Source organism: Ostrea edulis, chromosome 2 (assembly GCF_947568905.1).
Source record: "Ostrea edulis chromosome 2, xbOstEdul1.1, whole genome shotgun sequence".
NCBI lineage: Eukaryota > Metazoa > Mollusca > Bivalvia > Ostreida > Ostreidae > Ostrea > Ostrea edulis.
This window is the reverse complement of record NC_079165.1, coordinates 24,278,592-24,305,090: the sequence shown is the minus strand read 5'-3', so window position 1 is coordinate 24,305,090 and position 26,499 is coordinate 24,278,592. Positions and strand designations below refer to the sequence as shown.

Genomic DNA, 26,499 nt, shown 5'->3' with positions numbered 1-26,499 from the left:
ACAGGCCCCACCCTTTACACCCCAGGGAATGCAGAAATCCTGAAATTTACAATTTATGTCCCCCTTGTCCAAAGATGCTTCATACCAAATTTGAAAGGCCTGAAGAACTACCTTCTCTTTGTAAACAATTTAGTATCAATAGCACATAGAAGATGTTACTTGAGCGTTTTACACATAAACACTACACACCAAGTTTGTCCCCGCCCTGTGGCCAGAACCCCTAACCCGGGGATCATGAAATTTACAATTTTTGGTAGAAGCATTATACAGTGAAACTTCTCCAAACCGGCCCCTCAGAAAACCGGTTCTCCCTGAATATCGGCCGATTTTCAAAGTCCCGGCAGAAATCTTAACATTTCCTTACAAAGAAAGTCTTACAAAACCGGCCACCCCTGAAAACCGGACATCGGCCACTTTTTAAAGTACATTTGTTAAGAAACATGTGTAATTTACCCTTAACATACTGGCCACTTTTTGAAGACAAGAAAATTTTGGCCAGAGATTGATCAAGATTGTCCAGGTGTGCAAATTGACTGACCAACAGGCCAGGTGGGAAATTATCCACTGGAGGTGTGAAAAACACTAGTGGCCTCTTTAATTTCTATTATTTACCTGTGCTGTCAAGGGTGTTAATTGACACTTAGCTAATCCAAGAAACCCTTCCAAATCCTGCTCAAAATGTCAAAAACAGTTAGAAGCATATTGAATGAATACAGAATAAAACATCACATTGTTTCACCATACTATCATATGGATATAAGCAGTAGTTAATAAAGAACAAACCCATGACTGTTAATGATGATTATTAAAAGATAGATTAATTTTCTTGGTTTCCATAGATTTAAAATTCCAAAGAAATATTCAAATTACAATTTCATATTTACTACACTGTACTTTTGAAAAACGTCAAAACAAAATTGTTAATGACATAAGCGATGAATGTAAACAGAGTTTTTATAGGTAAGAGGAATTCCAATAATAGGCCTCTGTGTTTTCTTTATGTATCCTGTTATAGATTTTCAGTTTAAAATTTGATGATTTCAGCGAGAATATTTCTTGTAAATCATAATTACCTTTAGGTACAAGGGGACTAATTTAATCTCCACCGATAATTGATCATGGATCACCAGATCAAAGTGAACAGTACACATGTACCTACTTTGACAATATTGAGATAAAACGTCTATAATTGCTAAATTCTCGGTATACCGGCCATCCCTCTAAACCAGCCGTTTTTTTCGGTCCGAGAGCCGGCCAGTTTAGAGAAGTTTCACTGTACATGTTTGGTTGTAGAAAAGATTTTTTTTAAAAATAGGTCAATGTTTGGCAATTTTTGCCCCTCCCCTAAGGCCCCAGGAGTGCAGGTGTCCTGAAATTTACAATTTATGTTCCCTAGACCCAAAAAGATGCTCCATACCAAATCTGTAAAGAATTGGAAATGTAGTTATCAAGAAAAAGTTTAAGATGTTCAGTATACATGTAGTTCCCGCGCGACACACGTTGCATGACAACAGACGACAACCAATTGCAATAGGTCACCTGAGTTTACTCAGGTGACCTAATAACATCTTCCTGAGTGATAAATATATATATACATATTTTCTATATTATCACTACAGCAACTTGATTCGAAGAGTTGGATCACATTGAGTTGACCGATCATTAGATCAAACACATAGTGTTGAGTTTAACCTGATGATCTGTGCCTGTCAGAGATGTGATCCAACTCTTCAAATCAAGTTACTGTAGTAATGATAAATTTATTATACACTCCCTTATGTATTTTTAAATCCGCATTTATAAAATAACATCAGATGTAATCCAAAACATCAAAAACAAAGACATACAATGAAATCATATTTTGTGTACATAGTTTTGTTTGTGATACATCAGTGCGACGTCATCAGTTTCAGATAATGCTGATACGGGATCAGAAAACCACAGTGTTGTGATCCAGAAAATCAGATCACAATCTGTGAAATCAACAGAATCAAAAAACAAAACATTGATGGGTATATAATAAAATCATATCTTTTAGTTGAAGTCAACAAATAGTTCCTCTGTTTTTTCCCCTTTTTTGATATTTATTTCACTTGCAGTCTGATGGTTTTAGTGTGCTCTAGCATAGAATTAGGATATCTCAACAAACCGTCTTCATTTTCTGAGCTACTTCTAAAACATCCTTACCGGCCAAACTTCTGTCCTCTGCGTGGTCCTTAGTCTTCTTCGACATTTCAAATTCCTTCTCTGTCAAACAAAAGAGTACAATACCACTGACTAATAAAGTGCACCGCCACGGCATATGATACGCCTGTCACATATTGTTAACATGAACATATCACCATGAAGAGATAGGTATGCATGGAACCAAATGTCAACCTTCCTTTAAGAATCTTACCTACTTTATGGCCTCATGTGACATTGCTTCAAATATTGATAATGTAAGCTTAATGATTTTTAAAAGGATATAAAAACATTTTCCCAAATGGTTTCAATGAAATGATTAAAGTGCAAGATAGCCCTTTATCCAAGCAAACAACTTACAATAAATGGGAGTACTCAAAAAGGTTGATTTATTCAACATATCAAAAAATACATATATCAGTATCTGCCTTTGTCAAATCTTCAAGTATAAAAGTAAAATATGCATGGTGATGTCAATATAAATAAATATAGATTAAAAATGGTTATTTCAAATACTGGTGCATCTCCTATGGTGTAGTTATTAATTAGAAAAAAATAATACATCATATATTTCTCAACTGGTTGTGTTAGACTTGAGAAATGCACATCTGCAGCTTTGCTCATTGTATTTTAAGGAATGAAGAACAATGCACAGCGTAATAAAACATCAAACATTAGTCATTATGTTTATTCTTAGACTGTAAAACTGTCATCTTAGTGAGACATGACAATCTGCACCTTGTTGTTGAGATATAAAATAAAAATATATTTTACAATATCATATTAATTCTTAAACTTTATACCAAATTAACTTTCAAAGTAATGGCTACCACTTAGAACTGTTCTAAAATTTGACAGATCAATTAGAAGGCCAGATTCCTCTGCCCAATTCCCGATTGCAAGAGATATAGATAGCACCTCCTTGATCAGATTGCTGTAACAGAAATCTTCTAAACTCATTAATTAATCTGTAATTTGACAGAATGCAATTTTTCTGTTAGCAAAATGCCTCCTGAATTGCTTGATAATTACACCCATGGGACAAGGGAAATTTCTCTTGTTACTGACACAAAAGAAATAATTTGTTTGTTATATACTGCTGTATAGTACAGTGTATATAATGAAGAATGTGTAGTTTCTTGAATTAACATTTTTTAATATGGTTATTGCAATACTATTTCATCTGTTCAGATTTACACAAATGCCCAATCTGCAGCTTTGTTCATTGTATATCTTTTTTCTGAACAATGCCACAGCCATAACAAAACATCAAAATACTAATCATTAAAATAGGCCTTTATACATATTGCAACCATTTGTTGTCTTAGTGAGAAATGATACTCTGCATATAGGTTGCTGAGAAAAAACATTAAAAATTATATAGTACAATGTCAAATTAATTTTGAAAATAAAGACTAACCACAACAAACAAATTCACTTTCACAAATAATTTCTGGTATATCTGCAATTAAGAGGCTAAGATCTCTCTGCCCAATTCCCTAGAGATAAAGATAACACCTGCTTGATCATGTTGATCAGAGATGCTCTACACAAAACTCATTAATTAGTCTTGTCAAAATGCCCTTTGCATGCTACTCCCATGGGACAAGTGGAATTTCTCATGTTATTGTTAGAAACAAAGGAAACATTACATAGGCTAAAAAGAAGCTGTACAGTATATCATAAAAAAAATATGTGTTTTCTTGATGTAACATTTTTGAATGAGGTTTTCTACAAAACTCTTATACGAGTAGGGATTGTACCAATTATAACATACTTTTTTCAAAAAATCACTTCAACTAAATGTCACAGTGACCTTAAAGTACAGTGTGACACACCTTCTACCTAAGATGCATAAGATGACCAAGTTTCATGATTCTAGATCAAATAGTTTTCAAGTTATGAGCCGGACAGGGTTTTACCATATTTGGCCATATCTTCTTAATTAAAAGTCACAGCGACCTGGTTTTAATGTGCGACACACCTTCTACCCAAGATGTATCAACTGACAAAGTTTGATTATTCTAGGCCTTATAGTATTTAAGTTATGAGCCGGACACGAAAAAGCTAACAGATGGACGGACAGACGGACGGACATGAAGGCCATAACATAATACGGCCCGTCTTAAGACGGGCGTATAAAAATCTTTAACAACCTGCATGCAGTATACTATTGTCAAAGTACTACTACCCAGGGTGGGTATATCTGACAGATTATCACTACACAGGGTGGGTATATCTGACAGATTATCACTACACAGGGTGGGTATATCTGACAGATTATCACTACACAAGGTGGGTATATCTGACATCACTACACAGGGTGGGTATATCTGATATCACTACACAAGGTGGGTATATCTGACGTCACTACACAAGGTGGGTATATCTGACATCACTACACAAAGTTGGGTACTTTTGATAGAACAAATACACTGGGCCGGTAACTTGTGATACCTGTTGCTGAAATTTGGCAGTCTCATCCCAAGGACCATCCCATTTAGCTACCTTATATGACAACCAAGGAGTACTGAGGACTTATTCTAACCTGGATCCACACTGGAATTTTAACCAATTCAGATGAATATCTATAAATAAACTTACTGGGAGAGGGTGTATCTTCATCTTCTTCCTCCGATGTTTCTGAAAGGAAAAATGGGTTTTGTGAGGTCAACAATGTTTTTAGATACATACATCTATATTCATTACTCCTTGATAAATAATATTACATTTCAAATTGTCAAACCTATTATGTATATGAGCAATGCTAAATTTATCAACTCACCACCAGCCTTCCTTCTGATAACTGTTAATGTCATCAGATTCAACTGCACATATACACACATGCATCCCGAAACATACGCATGCACACCCAAACACACACATGCACACTCTAACTTACCAGAATCCATCTTCTGCTTTTTCTTCTTAGGTGTACTTTGAGATTTCTCTGTGAAAGAACAAGAAATCAGATAAAGCATTTTACAATGAAGGCAATCCTAGATAAAACACATGATTACTGGCCATACATTCACAGACAAGTCAATATCTGGTCCCGGGCATTACTGTCTTAACACAAACTATTTAAAAGTTTTCAAACTGGATCATAGCAGATAAATACAAGACTGCTACAAGTAGCCATGTCCCCCAATGCTGTAAAAAAAGTTGAAGCACAAAAGTCCTATTACTCCTGAAAAATTTGTCGAATCAAAATTGCAGTGGAATATGATCAACTACATATTGTGACTAACAATCCGACAAAATTTGAACAAAATCAATTAAACAGTTTCCAAGGAGTTACATCCAAAAAGGCAAGTGGAATGGAAGGACTGACACACAGATGCACTCTATTTTTATGTTCCTTTCCACCCTGCGGTGGAAAAAATGTCATATTTGCTCAAATTTGATGCTTTTGTCAAGAAATCACAACTAAACTCTGCACATAAAGTTCTTACTGGGAGAGCATGTACATTCATCTCCCAGTGACGTTGCTGGAATATAACAAGAGGTCCATGGGCCACATTGCTCACCTGAGTCACCTTGGTCCATATCAGAAGACTTTCCATATATATTTGCATGTAAAACCGTAGTATCTATTATGGCCCCAACCTACCCCAGGGGGCCATGGTTTGAGTAAACTTGAATCTGCACTATTTCAGAAAGCTTTCATGTAAATCTCAGCTTTTCTGGCTCAGTGGTTCTTGAGAAGAAGATTTTTAAAGATTTTCCTTATATATTTGCATGTAAAACTTTGATCCCCTATTGTGGCCCCATCCGACCCCCGGGGGCCATCATTTTCACAAACTTGATTCTGCACTATATCAGGAAGCATTCATATAAATCTTAGCTTTTCTGGCTCAGTGGTTCTTGAGAAGAAGATTTTTCCTATATATTTGTATGCAAAACTTTGATCCCCTATTGTGGCCCCATCCAACCCCCGGGGTCCGGGATTTTAACAATTTAGAATCTGCACTACCAAATAAAGCTTATCTATAAATTTCATCTTTTCTGGCCCAGTGGTTCTTGAGAAGATTTTTTAATGACCCTACTCTATTTTTACCTTTTCTTGATTATCTCCCCTTGGATGGTGGTCTGGAGCTTTATTTTAACAATATAGAATTCCCTTTACCTAATGATGCCTTGTGCCAACTTTGGTTGAAATTGGCCCAGTGGTTTTTGAGAAGAAGTAAAAAATGTTAAAAGTTTACAGACAAACGGATGGACGCCGGACTACGGGTGATCAGAAAAGCTCATTTGAGCTTTTAGCAAAAAGTACAAACTATTCTACATCCGCCCGTTAGACCTGTGCATTTTAATATCTGTATCCATGATGAGAAAAGGTCCAGAAAACTATTTGATCTACTTTTTGTCCAAAAGTAAGTCACGAAGCATCCATCAAGTTGAAATGTTAACTGATTAAATATATTTTTCTGAGAGGGAGGTTGTGATAAAATTTCAGGGCAATACCTGTACTCATAATGAAAAAACAAGAGGCCTATGGGCCACAGCGCTCACGTGAGTCACCTTGGCCCATATTAAAAGATTTTCCCTATATATATTCACATGTCAATTTTTATCCCTATTGTGGCCCCAACCTACCCCCGGATGCCATGAGTTTCACAAACTTGAATCTGCATTATGACAGGAAGCTTTCATGTAAATGTAAACTTTTCTGGTCCAGTGATTCTAAAGAACATTTTTAATGATTTTCCCTATATATATTTGTATGTAAAACTTTGATCCCTTATTGTGGCCCCACCCTAACCCCAAGGGTCGTGATATAACAAACTTGAATCGGCACTATGACAGGAAGCTTTCATGTAAATGTAAACTTTTCTGGCAAAGTGGTTCTTGAGAAGAAGATTTTAAAAAAATTTCCTTATATATTTGAATGTTAAACTTTGATCCCCTATTGTGGCCCCATCCTACTCCCAGGGACTGTGATTTTAACAAACTTGAATCTGCACTATGACAGGAAGCTTTCACGTAAATGCAAACTTTTCTAACCCAGTAGTTCTTGAGAAGATACTATGAATCTTCTGGCCACATACCAAACTGAATGAAACTTTTTAACCAATTCAGATGAACATCTAGAAATAAACTTACTGGGAGAGGGTGCATCTTCCTCTTCTTCCTCCGATGTTTCTGAAAGGATCAGGAAAAATGGGTTTACGATATCAACAATCTTTTCATATGTACATCTACTTTCATTACTCCTTGATAAATAATATTACATTTCAAATTGTTTATTTAAACCTATTATGTACACGATAATGAACAACGCTAAATTTATCAAAACACCATCAGCCTTCTTTGTGATAACTCTTCATGTCATCAGATTCAACTGCACACAAACACGCATGCATGCCCAAACACACACATGCCTACCTAAACACACACATGCCTACCTAAACACGCATGTGCATGCCTAAACACACATATGCCTGCCCAAACACACACATGCCTACCTAAACATGCACATGTGTGCCCAAACACACACATGCCTGCCAAAATACACACATGCCTACCTAAACACACACATGCCTACCTAAACATGCACATGCGTGCCCAAACACACATATGCCTGCCCAAATACACACATGCCTACCTAAACACACACATGCCTACCTAAACACGCACATGCGTGCCCAAACACATTTGCCTGCCCAAACACACACATGCGTACCTAAACACACACATGAATGCCCAAACACACATGCCTACCTAAACACACAGATGCCTACCCAAACACACACATGTGTACCTTAAAGAACACAACGCATGTTTCTAAACTTTTTCATTTTTTCAGCAAAATTAACTCTTTTTATGCCTAAAACTACTTTAAATGTGTTTTAAATGAAATATTTTGCGTAGTTTTCGAGTTTGAAAGCGATGAAATTCAAATCTTGCGATATGCATATTTTCTTTCGCTAGTTTACGCGCCATTTTGTGTGACGTCATATGCGCCCTCGGGTTTGAAAACATCTATTAGCCATTTCATAAACAGATTAGATTTAATCGACAAAAAACCAATTGTCACGTTAACGGCTTGTAAATAATAATGCATTAAGATGTTTTGTGCCGTGCTCGGGTGTACTAGTTGTTGGTAGAAAGGATTAAGACTGAGTATTTTTCAATTTTTCGAAGGAAGGTACAAGAAAAAAGACGTGGATAATTTTTTTGTTGGAGCAAGAACTTTACCTTAAAAAACACACCCAGTCACCTTTTCAAACATCACTTGGACAGAGATCCTGATAAACTGCGAGAAAATGGATATATCGAATCTATAAACACTGGTAGGCCTATAGCATACATTCTGTTTTGCTCTTCAAATTCAATACACACTCGGGTCAACTGACCTTCACCTTGTAACAACATATATCGACGATACAATGTAACTTCTACCAACTGGTAGATTTACAACAACAAAAAATAAAGATACAAAATAATTGAACTTTAAATTATACAAATAATAGAATATTGTATTTCCTAACTTTAAATTGAATTATAAAATTATTTCTTTATTGAACTCGTAGCATCTTGAGTGCGTCAGTAGGCTATAACGCCGTGCTCCCACTTCGTACTTCCGAAAGACGTGCAGATCACAATTCAAAAATAGTAATAAGATTGCTTTATCAAAATAAAATAATGTGATTACCACTTTAAATCTGAATATTGTTATTGATTTGTGTGTGTGTTGTCTTTTTCTTTCTTTCCGAAATGCACGCGTGACAATAGCTTGGCATAGGGCATAGTTGTCAACAATTTAACGTATCATAATTTGTCTAATCCAAAAATAAATAATGATTGCACTGTTTATTTTAGAAAAACAGCGCCAATTACAGATGTATAAAGGAATAACATCCCCAAACAGTTTGTAGACAGCGACCCATATTATAAACCATATTTACTCACAATTTTGCCGATTTCATACACGCTTTACTCGCTATATTTGGGTATTTACATCGTTATATGTGTGCACTGGTGGCGAACACATATAAAACTCGGACAATTTATCAACATCGATTTAAATGTTGCCCATGGTAAATTAATTAGGCCCCTAAAAGTTGAGTTTTTAATAATATCTCGCAGTACTTTCACAATCCGAAGGGCGCATGTGACGTCACTGTACCACGTGACTACCTACCTAATTAACTTGACTTTTTGAAATCGGGGCTTAGATTTAAGTCTGTATTGTGGTTAATTATCGCAAAATTTTGGCGAACGAACTATTAGAATTAATTACTATAAGCATAAAGAAGACAAAATGCATGTAATATTGTATACTTTGAAAACATGAGATATGTCCTTTAACACACACATGCCTACCCAAACACACACATGCGTGCCCAAACACACAGATGCGTACCTAAACACACACATGCACACTCCAACTTACCAGAATCCATCTTCTGCTTTTTCTTCTTAGGTGTACTTTGAGATTTCTCTGTGAAAGAACAAGAAATCAGATAAAGCATTTTACAATGAAGGTAATCCTAGATAAAACACATGATTCCTGGCCATATATTTACAGACAATTCAATACCTGGCTGTGGGCATTACTGTTTTAACAGAAATTTATTAAACCTCTTTTCAAACTGGATCTTGAATAAACAAAATGTCATAATTGCTAAAATTTGATGGTTCAGTCTAGAAATCACAACTAAACTCTGCATGTAAACTCTTACTAGGAGAGGAGGAGGAACCTTCATCTTCCCGTGATGTTTCTGGAAAAACAAAAACAACACACTGCATTTAAATTTTTCTGATTATTGGCAAAATATGATGTTTTCCTCTGTTTTGTTTCTCATTTGATTTCAATATGTATTTGTGTAGCAGTAACACCCCCCCTTACTCTACCACTCTACAATATATCCACTCCACTCCACCCCCCGCACCACTTTACAATTAATATGATATCCACTCCCTACCACTCTACAATTAATATATCCCGCCTACGCCTCGGTTGACAATGGTTTTCTCGGGGTGAAAATTTTCAATGTTACCTTCAACTAAATGCAATATTTATATAATATCATCAGATCCTATTGTGTACACATACATGCATATACTCCAACCTACCTGAGGTTATCTTCTGCTTTTTCTTCTTCTTAAGTGTACCTCCAGATTTCTCTGTGAAAGAGCAGGAGCACATCATGTAACTACCAGCCATATCTATTTATTTTCCCTCATACTAATTTTCATTGATTGAACAATATTTGTATTTCCAATGCCTTTGCCTTTGATATCTTTACTTAATGATACCCATGCAGTGCAGGTTTTGAACAATGCACATACAAATCTTGATAAATATAATGGCCAATCTATTTTAACATCTGGGAATTCCAACAAAAATGAAACCAGAATGTCAATATAAAAAAATATCCTATTTGAAAACACACGAGGCAGTGTCTGAACTGCAACACCTCACACCGTCGTACTTTTCATGAACCGCTAACACACTTCATTCAAAGTTTCCCGGCAGAGTGAAGCATCGCAGTTAACAGAAAAGATTCCTTCTCTACTGACGGCATAACACATCACCAAGTTTCAAGGCTGTTTTATTGGAATCCAACAGAAGGGGGAAGTGGTTCACCCTCTTTTTATCTTGGACACTGACTTGCAAGACTTACTGTGGAATCGTCATTGTTCGTGGGGGATTGATGTTCGTGGATTTCGTGAGTCACTCTTACCCACGAATTTACGTGTCCTCGAACATTTCTTTTAAACCAAGTAGCTATCTCTCAATAGCGACATCGTATTACTTACCCACGAAATTACGTCCCCACAAACCAGCAAAATTTTGCTTACCCACGAACATTAACCCCTACAAATTTAACGACTCCAAATTGTATACCAATAAATGCACCTTGTCATTGTCACCACTAAGATATTGAAATTTCGGTTTTTAGAATTGCATGTTTGTAGACACGTATATATTGAATGTGGCTTTTTGTTAACAGAATTTTAAAATCATTTCACAGACCCCACAAACAGAACAATGATTCCAGTCCACGCGAAAGTCTATAATTTTTACAGGACAAACGGTCTGGTGAAAATACAAATTTTGCCAGACGCAGCAATATTTTACCTGACTGAACTCTTTCCATTAGAATTAGATTTATGGAATATCAAGTGACAAATTAAAAAATTTATGAAATAAATTAAAACAATGATGTGGTTTACTGCATGGAAGGAAAATAATGGCGTCCTGTGCTGTGCAGAACATACGGATTTTTATCCAACCAAGATTCAAATCACCACTGTATTGGAATTTAGCATTTTGATCACTCAGATACCAAAAGAATATGGTCCACCAGATCACTGCAGTTTATGTAACATTTCTGCCAAAGCTGGGGTGAAATCAACACCGTAAATAATGACACAGATTAGCATCTAGCATTTAACTCTTTATCGATTATCATAGAGGAACATTTTATAATTCATGCAATTTTTTGAGGTTTCACATTCTTTTAAGCTCAAATTTTGTTTTTAAAAGCAGTGAGAAGGTAAAAAATGGCAACTGGTGCTTATCTTTTTTATCGGACACTCTTGCAGTCCTGTATCCGGATTTTTTCTACTGACCTGACCCGAAATTAACAAGAAAAAAAATTAAGGTCCTGTGACTTTCGCAAAGACTGATTCCTTAGGTACACATACATATATATGTTTATATTTCAACCTACCTGAATTTATCTTCTGCTTTTTCTTTTTCGGTGTAACTACAAATTCCTGTGCTAAAGAACAGGAAATCAAATATAATCGTATGGAATGAAGGCGACAGACGACAAAACATATTTATTAGCGTATACAATGAAGAAGACACACGACAAAACATATATAATCATATACAATGAAGGAGACAGACAACAAAACAAATATAATCGTATACAATGAAGAGACAGACGACAAAACAAAGCAAAAACAGAGATCAATATTGTACGACTAGCACTTCATAATAAAGAGTATGCAAGTGTAACAGGCTGCAAATCAGTCAAGGGCAAAATGCAAACAGATTCTTTGAAAAATAATGTAAATCAGTTATTTTACACAAACATTTATACTTTAAAAAAAAAACAACAGCATTATAATTTTTCTTCTCTCGATCTTCATTGGTCATCGATTTTGTCTGAAATCTGTTATTTTGTATTTCCCACCGATATGTATTGAATTCTGGGATTTCGAAGTCCAAGGGACATAACTTAGTGAAAAATTAATGGACCGAGACAAATTGCATACTCAATAGATCTATAACTTGTAATGGCAAAGTAACGTACCGAATATCAAATGAATATCTGCAAGCACAACAAAAAATTCTGGAAAACTGATAATTCATGCTATATTTCTAAGTTCAAGGGCCATAACTTAGTGAACAAGATGTGTTTGTAAAACACAAATGCCCCCAATAATGGCCAATTCCAAAGATGGCCAACGTCACAAGGACAAATATCTTAAACTGGTACCAGTAGAAAGATCTTGTCACATGAAATGCTTATGTGCAATATGAAAACTCTAATATTCACAATTAGAAGTTATGACCCATGTCAAATTTGTAAAAGTAGGTCAAACTACCAGGTCATGGTTACAGGGTCAAAAATGTTGGTACCCACAGAGAGATCTCGTCATAAGGAATACTCATGTAAAATATCAAAGCTCTAGCATTTACTGTTCAAAAGTTATTAGCAAGGTTAAAGTTTCAGAAAGAATGACAGAGAGGACAAAAACAATATGCCATCCCCCGATCTTCGATCTCAGGGACATAACAATCAAAGACTGAGATGAAATTCTAACTTGATTTGTGGTGCACATGGAGTGAAGTGAGAGGGGTTGACAAAATTATGTTAACAAGTTAACTGAAAATAACCTGTTTGATTTCTTAACGAAAGAAGAAGTACCAGACGGTATTTTATGAAGGACAGGAACAAAGGTCACATTTTGATCCCAAAAAAACTTGCGCCAAAAAGAATGAATAGTTTCTCGGGCCAAAAATGAAGCAGGAAGGTATTAATATTTTTCTTTTACATGCACTTGATTCATACATGAGTCCCCCCTCCTTAATAACACCACAAGGTACCTAACTAGATTTCGGACACCTCTCGCTTCAAGTCTCATTTTATAAAGTAATTAATCTGCTTTAAAGTAATTATGTACAAAAATAATACATGAAAATCGGGTCATACAGCTTTAACAGAAGAGTCACCTCATTTACATTAATAAACAAATATAAATTGGAAAAAAATTTGATGCGGTACCCTTTCAACGGGGCCTGAGAAACTATTGATTAATTTCTTTTGGCCTTACATGTGTTATTTTTCTAATAATGTGTTTGAATTCTGCCCCTCACTGGTTCATATCCTAATGTATTTTCATAATGAAATTAATTTTTCATGTTTACATTCTACTTGCATTTTTGTCTGAAATCCCATCTTTTACTGTTAGAACACATATATACTATGTTCATCAACTAAGTTCATATTACCCTTATGTTCATGTTTGCATCACTTTCATGAGGAAACGGCTGACATTTCCATTAATAAAGATATATATACAGGGCAAAAACACTAGAAAAGTAAATATTATTAAACTTACTGGGAGATGAGGAACCTTTGTCTTTTTCCTGTGATGTTTCTGAAAGAGAGAAAAATATGTTTTTTCAAAAGACATCAGCAACCTCTTTAGCTGTGCATCATTCACATAGAATTCAATTTCTGAACGATAAGCCTGATAACAAATTGGCAACATTTTAAACTTTCATTTTTTTTAAATTTCTCTTTTGATCCCACAAACATGCACCAGGTTTATTGTCTTGTGCAGGGTTTGACATTTACTAATTTAGCACTAGACCAGTCGGGCTACTTCAATTTGATTTTTGCTAGACCTGACATTACATCCACAAGCCCTGACCCACTTTCCAGAAACTGATAGTTTCTCCATATTTAAATGTACTTAATTGAAATGACAAACATTAAGTTTGCATAAACTAACATGTATTTAATTGTCTCAAAAAAGAGCTTTAGTCTCGTCATTCAATTTAATGCTTTTATTTTCAAGCACATTTTCTGTTTCTTTAAATTCTCCCCGGCACGGAAATTCTCTAGTCCATTTAGAATAAAATGACCTCAACTGTTTTTTTTTTAAATCTCTATTTCATAAGCCCTGCTTTGTTTCTTCCCAACCTTTTACTTTTTTTCTCTTGGGACATCTTTTCTTGAGGACAAGAAGTCGTATTTGAATAGAGAGACATTCCCCCACATATGTCAACACCAAAAAATGACTGTTTACGACGTAATTTATTAATTTGATAAACACTATCATATATTTGATTCAAATAATCTGGATTTTTTTTCAAAAAATGAAAATAAATTCATCTAAAAAACAACCACATGACTACTGGCTATAATGGATAAAACCACCACATGACTACTGGCTATAGTGGATAAAACCACCACATGACTACTGGCTATGGTGGATAAAACCATCACATGACTACTGGATATAGTGGATAAAACCACCACATGACTACTGGATATAGTGGATAAAACCATCACATGACTACTGGCTATAGTGGATAAAACCATCACATGACTACTAACTATAGTGGATAAAACCATCACATGACTCCTGGATATAGTGGATAAAACCATCACATGACTACTGGCTATAGTGGATAAAACCATCACATGACTACTGGATATAATGGATAAAACCATCACATGACTACTGGATATAGTGGATAAAACCACCACATGCCTCCTGGATATACTGGATAAAACCATCACATGACTACTGAATATAGTGGATAAAACAATCACATGACTACTGGATATAGTGGATAAAACCATCACATGACTACTGGCTATAGTGGATAAAACCACCACATGACTACTGGCTATAGTGGATAAAACCATCACATGACTCCTGGATATAGTGGATAAAACCACCACATGACTCCTGGATATAGTGGATAAAACCATCACATGACTCCTGGATATAGTGGATAAAACCATCACATGACTACTGGCTATAGTGGATAAAACCATCACATCTGTAGATTCCTTATCTTAAGAACTTCATATCATAAAATGACTCATAAAAACTGACTACGTTCAACATGTAATTTTCTCAAACATTAAAAAAAATCAAAATCCTTGCCACATGCACATCTTCAATATCCATACAAACACTCTGTAAAAATAAAAAAGTTCTGACTTAAATTCTTTTTTTGAGGATTTATACAGAAAAATTATACTACCCTCCACATAATACTAATTTTTAAATAAAAGGGGCAAAACTCCTGCAAGAAAAGTCAATATGGATCAAAACTGCAATATGATCTAGAGTAACCCAATAAGAAGCTACATAGCAAGTTTCAACTTAATGCATGTATGTGGCAGAAATAAAAATAGAAAACTCTGAAAGGACAGACATCCCTATACCATAATACGTCCTGTCTAAAGACAGACGTATAAAAATGAGTTCTACTTCATGAGAGGCGTTTCTTACTAAGGGCTGTTCCATTAAAACATATGAGGTACCCGGGGAAGGCACTTTAAAATTTGGGTAACCATCCATAGAAGCATAAAAATGTAATGAGGGACCACTCACAGAAGCAATTTTAGATAGTGCGGCACCACCCATAGAAGTGAAATAAATTTGAAATACACTTTTTCTTTAAATTCAATATGTATGAATGACTATTTATAACCCCTGAATAGAGGTCTATTTTCAGATGTTCCCAAGCATGATAGTAAAGAGAAGAGTATCTTGGGTGTTACATCACCATTCAAATAACTGGCCATCAATGAATCTTGATCATAGAACCATCAATTTATTTTATCAAGACTGTCTTTCTTAAACATGATGAACTAAATTAATTTTATAAGTCTACCTGTTCATAAAAAGTCTAGTATTGTAAATGTTCAAAAACAACTATTAAAAGTTTTAAAATTGACTAGTATTTTGAGTATTAAAAAACAAGAAAATGAGTCTCTTTACATAGATAAAATGATATTCTATGTTTCTTAGTCAATATATAAATTTACAATCTGCAACTTAAGATTTGTGAGGCTCTATTCTACCGTTTTCAACAATTTCGATAAATTCCAATTTCTCGATTCATATTTGTGCGCCATGTTTGATGTACTGAAGTTTCAACTTCCGATTGTCAAGTCATTTGCATATGTCATATAAAGTAGTATTTACATTAATGGACAAGTATGGAGGCGAAAGCTATTTCGTCGGTATTGAAAAGGTTTGAATTTAATATCAAGTTAAAAACCGAACAGCAGAGTGTAAATTCTTTCTGCAACAATATGATTTTCCTTTCTTTGTCGAAGTGTTCTTTGGCTCAAGTAACTACATTTTCGCGCCGATTGTCAATGTTTAGCTTTTTCATTAGATCCACCTACAAGATTTCACGATAACAAGCATGGCGGAGCAGACGAAGAATTTTGCATGCTGTACAATATATTTAATGAAAAACACCTTTATTAGACATGCCCGAGCACAAAGTTGGTACTCCTTTTTGGTGTAAACAACATTTGGAACTAAGACACAGAGTTTATTATCGGGTTATTCATAAAATTATTTTGCACCATTACGGAGATCCTATGGAATTGTAGCCTCATCCCGAAAACGTCAGAACAAAAAAAATTGGATAGGGCTACATTATTGCAGCTAGAAAAAAAATCAAAAACCGTTTCAATGGACCACGAGCACGTTTCGTTTTCCATTTTGGACAAGGGAGATAATCCTAATTTCCGGTCGCTATAATTTTAGAGTCAAACTGGAAACGATAACCGGATCGCGGAAACTCATCGACCGAGATAAAATGAAGACAGAAAACGGCGTTTGTTTCACATTCTACTTTCAACCCTTCCCTTCTCTTGTTGCATTCCTCTCAGTTTCGGTAAAAAATAAAGATTTTATCAAAACAACCACCCACAGATGCAGTTTTCTGGCAGTAGGTACCCACCATATATGCAATTTTCTACCAATGACAAGCACCCATAGATTTTTTTTTAATTGCCGTCCCCGGGTACCTCATATGTTTTAATGGAACAGCCCTAAATTACACAATACTGAATTCCTTGCTTATATCAAGGAACATACAGTAATCAATTTGTGTGTTTTACATAGAACACACTCCTCTACAATGATATAAATGACAGTGTGGAGAGATGTTTAATGATTTTACACAGAGCACCGATACCTTTATCTCTCTTTTTCTTTAGTTTTGTTTTCTTCTCTGAAAAGAACAATAAGTATATGAAATAAATACTAAATCAATTCAGAAATTTTAACTCAAGTTAACCCGATAAAATATCGTATCAGTGGAATTTTTAGCGAGACATAAATTTGGTGATTTTTCCATGAAAATGATATACTTAGTGAGAGCTAATTTTAGCAACTTTATAATTCCAGGAAAGGTGCCTATCAGAGTTTCGACATTCACACTCCATCCTGAAATGATTTTTGACAACTTGTTTGTTGACCCAGTTCACCCAAATGGCAACCTGGTGACAAGTGTGAATTCACTGAATTGTCAGTAAAATTTGTATATCTAAAAATGAATACTAATGAGAAGAAACAAAATCCATTGAGAATGATTATATGGAGATAGATGAGAGTGAAAACTACATGTGCAGGGAGAGAGTTATTGAGATTCTGTTTGAATCTGAAATACAAATGCAATAAATTTCTGTAATAATACATAACTGGACACACTGAAACCCATTTGGGCAACCTGTGATTAGTATCTAGGTTGCCCAAATAGTGAGTCCAACTTCTGACGAGTGTCGAAGCCCGATCGAGCTCTGATTTGGAATAAATTGTTAGTGATTTCCATTTTTAGCGACCTCATCACCCTCACTAATAATGCCTCACTAAAAATTCTGCATATATGGTCATTAATTTAAAAAAGCAGTAATGAAATAATAAATGTTGAACTCATCATGCACATGTACTCACCTGGGCTGGCATCACGACCCTCCGGTGCTGATACATGATCTCCCCTCTCTGTACAGAAGACAAATGAAAAACGTTCAATGATTGGTCTGTTACCATTCTCTATTGCACTTGACTTATAACAATTTATATTGTCAAATGCTGTCTGACATGTTTCATACCAATTGTTAGGCCATTCTTTACACAGATTTTGACTACAGATTTCAGTACCCCATTTATCTGATCAAGACGGATCAAGCTAATCCGGGGAAAAAATTAAGCATGTTTTATTTTCTCTTCAGATCGCCCTGGATAAAAATCCTCCGCATTGATCCTTGACATTACTCACTCCCCTATGAACTCATCGTTTACAGGACATTTGATACAATTCGATCCTTAATTTTAAAAGAGACCAAAGCTATATTTTTACTGGACTAGCCTGACATATCTGTTGGAGTATGATAGGTAGTATCCTGTAGATGTGAAATAAAGTTACAGAAATTTCCTTTTTACCTAGGTGCCAAATAACAATGTTTTTTCTAAAATAATAAAAAAAAAACCCCAAAAAACTCTGGTCCCCGGAACTCTTAATACGTTTTTATTAATTTAGGTAATAGACAGATCGTCTTTTCGAAATTAATTGGTAGTGCCCTATAGATGTGCAATAAGGTTTCCGAAAAAAAAAAAACTCCTGGTTCCCAGAACTCCTCTTACAATTTATGTAGTGTCCTATACAAGTGCAACAGGGTTTCAGAATTTTCATTTTCACCCAGAAGACAAATGGGAGGAGGGGGAGATTGAAAACTCAAACTATACACACCTGACTTTTTCTGCTTTTTTGATTCCTTTTCACCTCTTTCTTTATCTATAAAGGAAAACAATATTGTAAATGAAAAACAAACAGGTTAATGTACTAATACATGGCTCTACTGAACATCACAGAGTCTAAAGACAAATACAGGGCTCACACTGGACCAGAATTTTGTGTCGCAACCTTGCGTGTCGACTTGAACGCGTCACATATTGCATATTTAGCATCTTATTCTTACATATATAGTGTACCTGTCTAATGCTTTGATAACACATTAGTGCATGGTGCATTAATTGAATACAATAAAATCTACAAGCCATTACATTTTCTTTTTCATGTTTATTAAAATGATAAATTATATTAAACATTGGTTTTACAATATCAGGATCACAAGATAACAGTTTTACTGCAAAATAATGCATTGTCACAGTTTCACCTATATATCTACATAGTATATATATACAGTTCCACAATATCAGGTTCACAAGATCACTGTTTCACAGCAAAATCCTTCTGCTTTTCATTTTGGCCCACACTTCAAATGCACTGTCAAAGTTATTTAATATCTAGTGTAAGGCTTCATGAGGTTGCTTGTATATCATTTGAACATTTATGTAAACAGCTACCAGGGATTTATCTAGGTTGTTTTTACTACCGGTAAAAGGTACCTTTCCCATTTGGCAACAAAAGGATATTTCCCCTTCCACAAATAAAAAATCCCCTTCATTTGTAGAAACTTCACAAAATTGTATGAGAATTTTCAACATTTTTATATATTATAAGTCATTTTCTGTAATTGTCAGACTCTTACAATATAGATAAAATGAGTAATCAATCACTCTATATGGCTGTAATAATCTGGAAGATCATGACTGCATTCTCAAAAATTCCCCTTAAATATATAATGGGTAGTAACATCTAAATGCTGGATAAAACCCTGGCTACCTGCATACATAATATCAAAAAGGCTTATTGAACCCATTGTACTTGAATGTAGTTCAACTTTGACCTCAGGAATCATGTCCGGCATGAACAAATATCTTTAAACTACATGACAATGCTATGTATACATGAAAGGTGAAGATAATGAACAGTGATCAATCTCATAACTCCTATTTAAGCAATACAAAATAGATAGTTGGGCAAACACGGACCCCTGGACACACCAGAGATGGGATCAGATGCCTAGGAGGAGTAAGCATCCCGTCAACCGGTCACACCCGCCGTGAGCACTATATCCTGATCAGGTAAACAGAGTTTTCCGTAGTCAAAATCAATGTGCCTACTACATGAAGAATTATAGGTTTATATTCCTAACATATATAATGTGGTATCTTTATACGACTTCTTATCATCATGATCATATTATATAGGTACCATGGGGTTTTCTTGCAAAATAAAGGTGCGGTACAAGAGTAACATTGAATTTACATTTGAAGCATATTATCAGACATGATTCTTCATTCAGAAAGGTAGAAAAAGTGGGGGGGGGGTTGCTCCTAGCCAAAAACGGATTTTTTTTTTTTTACTTTAATGTGTGAAAAGGGCTTTAACAACTCAATCAGGTTATTTTGTTTACGTTATTTTATCTCAACCCCTTTCACAGATTTTCGCTGGTGCACCAAGACAAAAACAAATGTTTGCTATATCCAAAACCTTTTTTAATCCAGGAAAAGTTTTCAAAGTCTTTGGAAAAGTGGGAAAATTGTTAATTTGTCAATGAAAATTTCACCTCAAAAAATGTAAAGAACACCCCATAATAACACGTAAATTTCTACTAAGCTTCATCTCCTCTGGATTCTGTGTACTACATCATTTACATCCAGGAATCCCAGAATGCAATATATATCGGCGGGAAATACAAAAAAAAAATATTGCAGACAAATTGATTGATGCAAGTCTTCGTACAAATCACTTCAAATGTAAGCTGAAATAAATTCAAACCGAAACATGACTGATTTCCCACATACTTGAAGACTTGGACAGAAACGAGGGGGATAGGAAAGACTGAATTTAAATAACCCCCTCGTTTCCACAGAAATCAAGGTTTCATGAGTTTATTGGAAAGGAACTCGTAAGTTGTGATAACTTGTTTCCAAGCCTTTAGTAAACTAAACACATTTATATACATTAAAATCTGTTCAAATGTGTTTATATCAGTTAATTAGGATTTTGTGGCAGAGACTTCTTGGACAAAATATATTTCCAGCTACCTGGCTACTAGGACCAGATGGGGCCTATATCGTTTAGTCTTCAACTTTGATGGAAGACTCTATACACTAATCAGAGATTCCTCAGACTCTTTCCCCTGCTTTTATCTTCTGACACGTGCATGCCACAATATAAAGTCAGAGGAATCTCGGATTATCTATAAAACTTGCAATATACGAGTCGGAGAGAAACTTCCTGCCAAATTGGCACTACAACACTGTGCTATTGTAGACTACTATCTCAGTTTATCTACTTAAGCACGAATCTGTTGTAAGTACAAGTATTTCAATGTTGCTTGGCTTGGTGTTAATCTGGTCAAAACATCAAAATTCGCCGTACTCAAGGCACGTGGTTATTGACATGAAACGAAACAATAAACACATGGCAGTCTTGTCGGCACCAACAACAGGTACTGCATTACTCAGTAACTTACCGTGCCTCGTTATTTTACTTACCCTCTCTTTTTCTCTTCATTTTTCGTAGTCGTGATAATATTCTTGTGATTGCTTAAAGTGAAAATTTAAAACCCCCTTTCCATAAGACAGCGCCACCTTTTGGTGTAGTGCAAGTGGTTTCGACTTATTACTAATTCGCCCCGCGTTGTTTCGTACCAGAAATTGCTCTTCCCAAGTGATTTCGTGTCTTTTTCTTTTGCTCTAAATTGAGCGGACACATAGAAAGTTATCAAAAATCTATGCATTGAAAATAATATTTAAAAGTTCACAGGCATGCAACTCTTTATCAACGGCAACTTTCTTATATCTTGTCACTATGTCACAGTCTCTAAATAAATATTTTATAGAGAGATGTGAAGGGGGGCCTAAGTCGAAAGTTTCCTGGCCTACAATCAAACCGTTTTTGGACAAATAAGGACAATAATACCATCAGAAATACTATCATGTGTGAAAATGACAGTTTGGTCAACGATGAAGGTGCTTGTACACCTGATATTTTAACAACTATTTCGTTAATGTGGCAAAGGATATAGGAACAAACAATGTGCAAATAGATGAAAAACATTCAAGTGTTAGACAAATTGATACTATCATGGAAGATGAGGACTCACAACCACTATCTTTTAAAACCGGTAGATGATTCTTTTATCATTGAACATGTAAACAAAATCAATATGAAGAAAGCTACAACAGTAGATAATATATCACCCTTGCTTTTAAGACTAGCCGTGCCATCTTTAGATAAACCATTAGCATGTCTTATAAATAAAGCCATAGAAAATTCAGTTTTCACCGATTCACTTAAGAAAGCCAAAGTCTGGCCTATTCATAAGGGAAAAAAAGCTGTCTTGACAAAGGAAATTATAGACCGGTCAGAGTTTTGCCAGCCATCTCAAAGCTCTTTGAGACAGCCATCCATATATAGCTTTCTGAATATTTTGAGTCTATATTTCACCCTTTCCGTGCTGCTTTCAGAACTGCGTATGGATGTCAGTCCACCTTACTTAGGATCATGGAAGACTGGAAGAGAGTCTTGGATAAGAATAAAAGTATGTAGCCGCCATTCTCATGGATCTCTCCAAGCTTTCGACTGTCTCCCCCATGATCTGCTTTTCTTAAACACTACGGTCTTGGAAAGTTATCTCAGTGAGAGATATCAATATGTGAAAATCGGGGAGTTTTCTAGTTCATTTCAACCAGTATTCAAAGGTGTTTCTCAGGGTTCGATACTTGGACCAATACTGTTTAATATCTTTATAAATGATATTTTCGGCTTTGTCTCTGACTCTTCCATTTATAATTATGCTGATGACAATACTGTTACTTACTCTCATGAAAAAGCAGATATATTAAAGACCACACTGGAAAAGATAGCTTATCCCTTTTAAACTGGTTCAATTGCAAAAAGAAAAAAATGAAGGCAAACCCTGACAAATTCCAGGCAATTTCAGTAGGAAAGAGGAGCAAAGACTTAACTTTTGACTTAGGAGGAACTATTCTTACAGTTTTAGATACACCAACACTGCCATTGTTCCCAGTGTCAGGACAACCAGGTATGGGCTGCAATCCTTTAGGTACAGTGCTCCTAAGATCTGAAACTCTTTGCCAAATGAAGCTAGGCATCTTACCACCTTAAATCAATTTAAAAGTTTTATTTCCACTTGGTAGATGTCCCCACATGTAAGTGTAAATCATGCAGATCTTAGGTCCAGTGTACGTAGCTTTATATGTTGCTTCTGATCTTTTTATCTATGCAGAGTTTATGTGGTGTGTTTGCATGGCTCAATACGCCTTTCTTTTCTAGTTTATTATTCATCTTTTAGTTAATTCTGCCACAAATGAATTTCTAAATATTTATATGATTATAATTTACTACCATTATTGATTTTAATTATTCGTGGCCGAGTGGTTAGAGTATCGCGCTCAAAATCACATGGCCTCTCACCTCTGTCGGCGTGGGCTCGAATCCCGCTCGCAACAGTAAGTGAGAAAGTTTCCCAGTTTACTTTCGGAAGGTCGATGGTCTCTTCCAAGGTACATTGTACCTGGGTTCTCTCTTCCACCAATATAAAACTGGGAGCCATCAGATAACTGAAAAATTGTTGAGTGTGGCGGAAAACAGCAAACCAATCAATCAATCTTCAAACTGTTTGTTTCTCCTTACATTTATTCCTTTTTAATTATTAAATTATTATATTATATTTCGGTTGGGAGAAACTCCTTATAGAGAGACTAAATTGCAGGTTTGGGAGTGTGTGTTTTCCATTGTTATACTGGTAATAAATTTGTAACGTGCTGTTGGTCTTATTTTTATTTCTATTGAGTTTACTTTCAAATGTCTAATCATAATGTAGTTGTGTAGCGTGTACATCTGTAGTTTCGAAGTCGCCACAATAAAAAAAACCCAAAAACTAGATGCTGTCATCCGATAGTAACACCCGGATGCAAATGTTTGTCTGTATATGATATACATGTATATTCTTGCTGCTTATGCAACTTTAAGTTTAAACCCTATATTTCTTACAAATATGCTTATACTATTGCATCCAAACTTTTTAATTTCAATCAAACTTTACAGTGCCTAGATATAGACCATCTTATATTTAATTCTACTTACGTGTTCTTCTTTGTACATAGTCTTTCAACTATAGTCCAGCTGGACATGTCATTACTGGTAGGCACCTGATCTCACCTCTGGTATATCCAGGGGTCCGTGCTTGCCCAACACGTAATTTTGTATTCCTTATAATGAGCTTGATCACTGTTCATTATCTTCACCTTTGATGTAGTTGAAAATGAGGACCCGAAATCACTTATTTTAAACGGTCCTTAATGCAGAGTACACCGGTCTTTGAATTGATGACATCACTTCATTTTAATTATGAATTTTGTTGAAGATTATGCCCGAAGATGGGCTAAATATGAAAGAGAAGAATTTGATACCTTGTTAGAATGGACAAAAAGTATTAGATGAATATTAAGATCACGTATTAGACACATCAAAACAAAAGTGCGTACCAGCTTTCCTTCTCTGTTTAGTAAATCAGAAGTGATTAAAAAATTAGATAAGTTACATGAGGAATATGTTTTGGTTCCAGCTGACAAAGATTGTAACAACATTGTGTTTGTAAGGCTCATTATTATAACTGTAAGTTAAACGAACTAGGCATTAATTTCACTTTTGGTAATCGTACTACTCCAACTGCCCTTTCAAAAGATGAAATTCTTCAATATCATGTTTCAGTTGTAGACACATTTAATATCCCAGTCAATGGGTCGAATGAATATGAGTTAGCGTACCTATACTGGATTCCTAAACTGCATAAAAACCCTTACAAACAAAGATACATTGCTAGTCCAGTAAGTCCCCTGTCGACCAGTCACACCTGCCCTGAGCCCCATATTTTGATCAGGTAAATGGAGTGCTCCGTAGTTAAATTCAGTGTGTGAAGAACTGCCTAACAATTGGTAGTCAGACATCAGACAGCACTTGATTCAAAGACAGCTTGAATTGGCAAACTATAGATCGTTATAAGGACCATATAATTTGCGAAATGCTGACTTTTGAAACTCCTGTAACATCAACTTGTTACCATGCCTATACTGGATTTCTAAACTTTCCCAAAACCCAAGAAACAAAGATACATTGCTGGATCCAGTAAGTGTTCTACCAAGTCACTTATCTTTGCTCCTCACGAAAATGTTGTCAGACTTCATACACATTGTGCCACATCATATGCCAAAAGTGGTATAAATCGAATGTGGACTTGTTTTTAATTCTGAAGAATTTTAGTGAATTTGAAACCACAAAACTTTTCCCAAATCAATGTACAATCATGAAAACGTATGACTTTTCAACACTTTACACAACCATTCCTCATGATAAATTAAAGGCTAGACTTTTTAACATCGTAGACAGCCGCTTCTTCAACAAAAATGGAAATAGGAAATATTCATATCTGGTGAACAACTATTCAAAAAAGTATCTTGTTTAAGTTATACTATCTCTTAATCTGAAAACTTTATTTTGTTGTAAAAATGTGGATTATAATAGTTTTGTACCGGTATGACTTTAAATAACCAGTTCAATACTAATTTAAAAATAGGTTTAAGATTTTATCAAAATAAAGATTTCGGTTCTATTGAATATATAGCTTTATATAGAAATAAATTTTGTACGGGAAGAGAATAATGTAATTTTACTTCATTCAGAGCTTCTGAATAGGTTTTCTAAAACAAATATTAATAACAAAAGTTTTTAAAACTTGTTTGTTTTTTTTTGGGTTTTTTTTTCATTGAAATAGTAAATCATAATTTTGCAACAAAAATTTCCGCCGATTTTGAGCGCGATGCTCTAACCACTCGGCCACGGAGGCCCAACAGTTTGAAGACAACGTGATTCTACTATCAGAAGAATGATAGGAGAAGTGTGGCGCACACAACCAGCTCTGTCGCTTCAACGAATTTCTCGGTGCAAGTATTTAAATAAACAACCGGAAAAACGGTGATCAGTTTCATAACTCCAATAGAGAACGCCAAATTATGAGTAGGGCAGACACGGACCCCTGAACACTCCAGAAGTGGGATCAGGTGCCTAGGAGGAGTAAGCATCCCCTGTTGAACGGTCAAACCAATCGTCGTGAGTCCTATATTTTAATCAGATAAACGGAGTAATCCATAGTCCAAATCAGTATGACGTAACAATTGATATGAAACACGTCAGACAGCGCGTTGTATTGTAAATTAGATCGAAATAACGACCAGAAAATTTGTGAGATGCTGACTTTAAAAGAAATTGTTGAAAACCCTGTAACATCAACTTATTTGGCAGTAGCTTGTCTCGATTTTAAAAACAGATCATACACAGAACACGCTATTGCGTCTCGAATAAGT

The 26,499-nt window shown here is 35.3% G+C and overlaps 1 protein-coding gene across 5 annotated transcripts in view; it reads right to left on the bottom strand.

Moving 5' to 3' along the window:
- LOC125679543 (titin homolog) overlaps positions 1–21,747 on the bottom strand; it is a 76,092-nt gene extending 54,345 nt beyond the window's left edge. For 2 of the 5 annotated variants that reach the window (XM_048918825.2, XM_056156461.1), the window contains exons 1-13: positions 21,607–21,722; positions 18,950–18,994; positions 18,154–18,201; positions 17,396–17,431; positions 13,774–13,812; positions 11,871–11,921; positions 10,267–10,317; positions 9,873–9,911; positions 9,584–9,631; positions 7,291–7,329; positions 5,087–5,134; positions 4,789–4,827; positions 2,188–2,247 (exon numbers count right to left, since the gene is read on the bottom strand). In XM_048918825.2, coding sequence (XP_048774782.2) covers positions 2,188–2,247; positions 4,789–4,827; positions 5,087–5,134; positions 7,291–7,329; positions 9,584–9,631; positions 9,873–9,911; positions 10,267–10,317; positions 11,871–11,921; positions 13,774–13,812; positions 17,396–17,431; positions 18,154–18,201; positions 18,950–18,994; positions 21,607–21,625 — 562 coding nt within the window. In that variant the 5' untranslated portion in view covers positions 21,626–21,722. Of the gene's footprint in view, positions 1–2,187; positions 2,248–4,788; positions 4,828–5,086; positions 5,135–7,290; positions 7,330–9,583; positions 9,632–9,872; positions 9,912–10,266; positions 10,318–11,870; positions 11,922–13,773; positions 13,813–17,395; positions 17,432–18,153; positions 18,202–18,949; positions 18,995–21,606 lie in introns of all 5 variants that reach the window. The other 3 variants (XM_056156458.1, XM_056156459.1, XM_056156460.1) reach the window with 3 other exon arrangements.
- Between the last annotated feature and the right edge of the window lie 4,752 nt (positions 21,748–26,499).